Genomic DNA, 6,916 nt, shown 5'->3' with positions numbered 1-6,916 from the left:
TGCATTTGTTATGATTATATAGCGATTGTATTATTATATTTCTCACCACAGAATGCGATAAGCCATCAAGTATAATATCTGCGCGTACTAGCATCACTTTTCAATAGAATAATGTTGTCCTGTTTATGACGAATGTTTTAGTATTCACCTGCATTCTATTAGAAGTCGTGTCTTTTGAACACTGGTCTCTTCTAATCGCATTCCATTCAAAATCCATGACCACATTTTCCAGACTTCCTGTATTACACAGGCATAAGTAGGGAAATGGTCCGTCTATAAACAGACTCAGCAGGGGTCATTAGATTACGTCATCGAAATCGCCGTATTAAATGAGTCCTTTTTCTTTATCAACACGCACGGTTTAGGTAACAGTGTGTTGTATGTAAAAAAAAAAAAAAAAAAACACAAGACACTGACAGCAACCCATTTCACGAAAGTGACGTGCAGTTGTATTCTTATCCACTGGCCTTGGCGTGAATCATCATAGAACGAGGATGCTGCGTGTATAGGCATAGGTGTACACGATAACTGTTTGAAAAATACAAGGCTTATTGGAAAATTTTGTGTCTGCAGGATGGAGGAAATATTAAAAAAATTGCAGAATGCTGCATCGGGAAACAAACACAAAGCAATAAGGGAAGCCTGCGCTTTAGCATATGGTAAGTACTGCGTGTTCCTGTCTCCCACGACTGACTGAACAAGAACACATACTACTTATGCTTAGTTAAGCCACATCGCAGTTTAAGGATGCATACATACAATATTTACATGCAATGATGATATACTATATTAGTACTAATAATATTTGCATCACATACAGTTTTTGTATAAATACAGGCATAGTACAACTGTAATCAAAGGCAAACCAATTAAAGTATTTAAATTGATATATATATATATATATATATATATATATATATATATATATCAATTTTGTCAATTTAAAAATATACAGATATTTTAAGCTTTTCATATTTTGGAACACTATGGGATAATATTGATCAATATATTCATATAGACATACTAATAATATTCACATTTGTATTTATTTCTGTAGGATAATATATACATTATATTGTTTTATACATGAGTTGCATATTATATTTACTTATTACAATATTGTATATTAGAATAAATTAAATATATTGCACATTTGTTCCACTATATTGCAATTTCTAGATTGGAATTAGATTTGTCAAGTCGGTTGAGGCTTTAAAATACATTGATTGCCATAACATTTTACATTTAATTCAGTATGTAACCAGAGCAGCCATAGACTCAACCAGTATTGAAATAATTGAACTAGCAAAGACCATCACTAAACCATAGCTGGAATTTCACAGGGTAAAAAATGTGGATTAGGGGGTGTGAATACATTCAAATCTTCTACAATTTGTAAATAAATACTTGTGTCAAAATATGTATTTGCCTAATGACACTTTTAAAACGTGCCAGATTGCTGGGTCGTTTTATTGTATTTAAGTGTTGCATGATTTAAAATAAAAATTGTACTAAACGCTTGAAGAGTCTTGTACGACTAAAGACCAGAGAGACCCTATTGGTTCATTGATAACCCCAGGTTGTTGGTCCTGTCATTATCCAAAGCACTGAACAGCTAGTCACAGGAAAGAACAATAGTAGTTGGCATTTCCTGTTTCAGCCTGGGATGGTATAGGAAAGAAGACCCAAACATTGATGGACAAGGTTTACACTTTAGAAGATGATGATTGCATGATGTCTTTAGACTTGTCCTTGATTAAAATTGGTTTGTAACAGCCCCCTCCCTCCTCTGTTCAAAGAGAGTGCCAGCTGTGAACAGTGTTCCTAAAGAATTATCGGGGTGCTACATGGGTGCTTTACCTACCTTCATCACATTATTAAAGAGATTGGAACAAATTAATTCCATACATTTTCTATGCTGTGCACATGTACACACTAGTGTATGCAGTGCTCCAGATAAGGTTTTGGGTCTGGGAGTCCCTTGCCCTCTAATTTTGACACTGAGAGAGTAAAATGTATTTTCAGAGGGTAAAATGAACATTACCTTGAAGTCATGAGTAATCTCGATTAAATACTTTACAATCTTTAATGGAAATGGGGTAGGCATTAAAAAAGAGCATTCCATTTTAACTGCAGTGTTACTTGTACAAACACGCGTGTGTTCTACAAGGTTCTTTATCGGCTCAGCACATTTTTTTTCAAGGTATAACACTGACACTGACTCATTAATAAGTTATAAAACAGTTAGTTTAATATTATAGGCACTTTTTTTTAGTAGTTCCGATGGTTCCAGTAAGATTTGTTGCTGGACTGGGGTGTTTACGCTTCAACCTGTGTAGCTTCAAATTTTTCTTATTCTTACTGTGATTGGCTTCAAAGACAACAGAGATAGCCAGAGATTGGATAATGTTTGTTGGGTTGGTTTTTCTTGTGTACAGTTTCCTAGTAACTGAAGACGCTGTATTCTGAGAGATGTAGTTATTAATGGAAGTTTTAGGGGAGGCAGACAGGCTGTGCAGCACGCATTAAATATAAATTTGAGTGTGTATTTCGGATTTTTTAATGTGTAAAAACGGCAGGTACGCAGCTTATCTGGACCACTGAGTGTATGTATGTCTCAAATATCTAGCTTTGAATGAAACCTGTGTTTTAGCAAACATGTATTTTCATTTTAAAGCCTGATAATACACTAAGTTAAAGAAAGCTCTGCTAGTAATTCCAACGGCTTCTTCATTCCTCTGAAAAGGAAGATGCAATGCAAATACCGGATTCTGCCGAGTCAACGCCTCGGTTTGAAAGATCGATCACGCCCACCTGCCAATGTTTAGCTGAAAGTAAAATTTTAACCATTAATTTCAAGTTGTTAATACCCATGCACAATTAATGCCTAAGGGGAAATATCGCGGCTCACATGAATAGAACAAAACTGCCTAAAGTAGTTGATCTGTGCATTGAGTGATTCAGGGTTATCTTCAGTTCGACATGGAGTTTGGCTCAGATCAGATGATACAGACTCTGCAGTCTGATTGGTTACGCGTTCCTGTTACGCTACAATCCATATTTTGGATTTTTTTATTTATATATATATTTTTTTTTAAACACTGCAAGAGCTTGTAACTCGGGCACATTTTTTTTGGTATTGAACATTTTAATGCTGTAGTGCTACTTTATGTTAATTTGTTATTTTGTGTTGTTTTTTCTTACTTGCAGAGATTATGTAAAACTTTATTTTAGTGGACCTAAAATTTCACATGTCTATATTGTAGTGCCCTGGTCAACTTAAGGGGACCTTGTTGGACTTTTGTGTTGTCCTGGTTGTTTGTCCTGTGCTTTGGTGTTTTGTGTATTGTTAGGGTCAAGACCACGGCATCTAGATATGAGGGGTGTGTGTGTGTGTGTGTGTGTGTGTGTGTGTGTGTGTGTGTGTGTGTGTGTGTGTGTGTGTGTGTGTGCATGCAAGGGAGAGCTGCGATTGGCTGGACCGGACAAGGACATGGGAGCAGCAGGGGTATAAGTACCTGGTACGTGTGAAACCGGGGGGAGAGAGAGTGGGTGAGCTAATGTGAGAGATAGATAACAAGATTGACTGACAGAGCTTCAGAGTGAGTCTGAGGTTACCTAACCTGCGGTGTGACAGATCAGACAGAGAGAGAGAGAGAGGCTGGGGGTCTGTGTTAAGGTCGGGAGAGCGTAAGGAATGGGGGGGGGGGGGGGGGGGACTATAGCGGCCTACATAGGGCAGCAGTGTGGAGTAGTGGTTAGAGCTCTGGACTCTTGACCAGAGGGTCGTGGGTTCAATCCCAGGTGGGGGACACTGCTGCTGTACCCTTGAGCAAGGTACTTTACCTAGATTGCTCCAGTAAAAACCCAACTGTATAAATGGGTAATTGTATGTAAAAAAAAATAATGTGATATCTGTATAATGTATAATGTGAAATAATGTGATATCTTGTAACAATTGTAAGTCGCCCTGGATAAGGGCGTCTGCTAAGAAATAAATAATAATAATAATAATAATAATAATAATAATAATAATAATAATAATAATAATAATAATAATAATAATAATTTAATTAGCGACAGGAGAGTTTGTTACTTTGGTGGCGTGGTCCTGGCCCAAACAGGGACACGGGCGGTATTGCGTTCTGTTCAAAACAGTAATCTACTGTCATTTAGCCCTGCACACCTAGTCTCCAGTGTCATCCATCCTTTTGAGAGCTCAAGTCGTCACATTGGTGTTAGAAACGGGATGAAGAATCCACTCTGTTCAACAAGATGGAGGCGTGGGCAGAGCTGGTCGAGCTGCTACGAGAGAGCCTCAGACAAGTGGACTGGAGTTCAGACGAGACACCAGCGAGGAGACCCGCGTGGAGCAGCAAGATGGTGCCAGGCTGGGGATCTGCACATCGGCTGGAAAAGACAATGACGTCATTCAGGAAGGAGGACAGCGGCCATCTTGGTGAAGATGTAAACAAAGAGGCCTATACTCGCACTCTGCTCTATTATTCCGGTAAAACCGACTGGAATACATTTAAAGGGCAGTTTAATGTAGTTTAGTGGAATGGACTAATAGGGTCAAGACTGTGCAATTAATAGCTTGCTTGGGTCCGGATACATTAAAAAAATACAGCCTGTTATTGGTACGTCATCTGCTGAGTTCAAGACTGTGATAAACCAAATTAGATGAATGCAGGAGTGTAAATGAAGGCCTAGATAAACCCAGGGATGGGTGTTGTGCCGATCACAACATAGTGTGGAGCAATGCGAGTGGTGGGCTGGAGAGGAGGCCTGGGACTGGAGGAAGTGTGTTCAAGGCAGGGCGCTACAGTGGGCAATCCCCCTGGGAGGCCTACCTGGCCAAATTTCAGATGGTAGCGCTGGCCAATGGCTGGGGCCCACTCATAGGCCAGACAACTGGCAGCAGCACTAGAAGGGGAGACACTACAGGTACTGCTAGACCTGGGCGCTGAAGAGCTAACAGATTACCAGGCTATTATTACTGCTCTGGAACTCCACTATGGAGGGGTTGAACCTGCTGTTACCCTGCACCAAACCTTGGCAACTCGTTTTCGGCAGCCGCGGGAAATGCTGGGTGTGCTGGCCGCGAACGTGCGGTATCTTGCCCGGAAGGGATACCCCAGCTTTGCACCTGCGGCCCAGGAAGACCTGGCCATCAAGGCCTTTGTCCAAGGCTTAACCCCTGACGCCCTGCGCCAACAGGTCTGGATCGCTGCTCCAAACTCCCTAGAGCTCGCCCTGGCCCACGGCCAAAGGATAGAGGCTGTGCTAGAGGAGGGCAAGTGGGTCCAGGGGCCAAAGGGGGAGAAGAAACCCAGCATTCCCTAGGTCCCTGCACTCCAATCCCGGGGCCCTGAAGGAGCTGAGGACACTGTCACTCATGCGTGGGCCACTGAAATGGTACCGCTCTTGAAGACAGCCCTCGGGCAACCCACCTGTGCGGCTGAACTAGGCCTTCCAATCCGCCTGTGACTGGGGTCCAACCACCAAGCCGAGGGGAATGGACCACACCCTGTCCAGGAGCCACAGACACCCACCCGCACAGGCCTGCCCTGGTAGTGGGGCGGACCTCTGTGGGAGATTATTGCCACGCCCTCATCAAGATTGAGGGAGTTCCTTGCAACGCCCTGATTGACACAGGGTCCACTGTCACGCTAGTACACTCCGATGTGTTGCCTGCCGAAGCCAATCTGGAACCGACGACCGTACACCTGAGCACCGTGACAGGAGAGGTGGCTCCCATGCTGGGACTGGGGAGGTTTGCGATAGAGGTGGCAGGGAGAATGATACACCACCCAGTTTGGGTCGCAGAGGTGCAGGACCCATGCATCTTGGGGTTGGACTTCCTCAGCTCAGGGGGGGGGGGGGGCAATTAGACCTGCAGTCCGAGGCATTGCATTTAAAGGGGGGCCCGAGCTCGCCCCTTTCGACTCCAAGGGGGGTCCACCTTTCCCCTAGGGCGATGGGGTCAGGAGGCGGGACGCCCCTGTTCAGCAGGTACAGACTCCTACCCGACCCCCGTTTTCTGATGTAACGGCCCCGGGGACCTCAGCCCTCCCCAGGGCTACCCCCTCATCTGAGCTGGAGTTGGCCAACGTGCCGCGGGAGAACTTCAACTCCACCGTCACCCGGGGACCTTAGCCCTGCCTGGGGATGCCCCACAGCCTCAGCTGGGGCCACTGACACCGAGGGACCATGGGACACCGCCCCCCTTCGGCCGGGCTCAAGCCAACCTCGTTTCTTCTTCTTGTCCAGGTTCCCATACCCCCTCCAGGTGCTGACTCCACTGACGGCAGAAGACCCTGTCATGGTGTCCAAGGTCTGGTGCAACAACTGTGAGGGGCTTTGCCCTAAGCAGCAGCACCAGCTGTGGGAGCTATTGTTTGAGTTTCGACATGGCTTCGCCGCTACTTCAGAGGACGTGGGGAGGACACACTTGGTGCAACAGATTGAGACCGGCAACGCCTGACCTGTCAAGCAATGTCCCCGCCGCATGCCGCTGGCCCCCCTGGGGGCCGCAGACCTGATCGTGGATGAAATAAGAGCCACAGGGATCATCGAGCCGTCTGACAGCCCCTGTCTTCCCCTGAGTTGATGGTGATGAAGAAGGACGGCAAGTGTCGTTTTTGTGTCGATTACAGGCACCTGAACGACGTCACTGCAAAGGACTCCTACCCTCTTCCCCGCATTAACGACTCGCTGGACCTGGTCGGAGGGTCGAGGTGGTTCTCCTCGCAGGATCTCCGCAGCGGATATTGGCAGGTGGCTCTCTCCCCGTCAGCTTGTCCCAAGACCACCTTTTCCACCAGCCAAGGGTTGTGGCAGTTCACCGTGATGCCCTTCGGTCTCTGCAATGCCCCTGCCACTTTTGAGCGCCTCATGGAGAAGGTCCTGTTCT

At 45.1% G+C, this 6,916-nt stretch overlaps 1 protein-coding gene across 2 annotated transcripts in view; it reads left to right on the top strand.

Moving 5' to 3' along the window:
- Window positions 1-265: 265 nt before the first annotated feature.
- LOC117403239 (brefeldin A-inhibited guanine nucleotide-exchange protein 3-like) overlaps window positions 266-6,916 on the top strand; it is a 102,690-nt gene continuing 96,039 nt past the window's right edge. For both annotated transcript variants that reach the window (XM_059024375.1, XM_059024374.1), the window contains exon 1: window positions 266-659. In XM_059024375.1, the coding sequence (XP_058880358.1) occupies window positions 575-659 (85 nt within the window). In that variant the 5' untranslated portion in view covers window positions 266-574. The remainder of the gene's footprint in view (window positions 660-6,916) is intronic.

Source organism: Acipenser ruthenus, chromosome 5 (genome assembly GCF_902713425.1).
Source record: "Acipenser ruthenus chromosome 5, fAciRut3.2 maternal haplotype, whole genome shotgun sequence".
Classification (NCBI taxonomy): domain Eukaryota; kingdom Metazoa; phylum Chordata; class Actinopteri; order Acipenseriformes; family Acipenseridae; genus Acipenser; species Acipenser ruthenus.
Note: the sequence above shows the minus strand (reverse complement) of the source record. Positions and strands in the feature narration are given on the sequence as shown.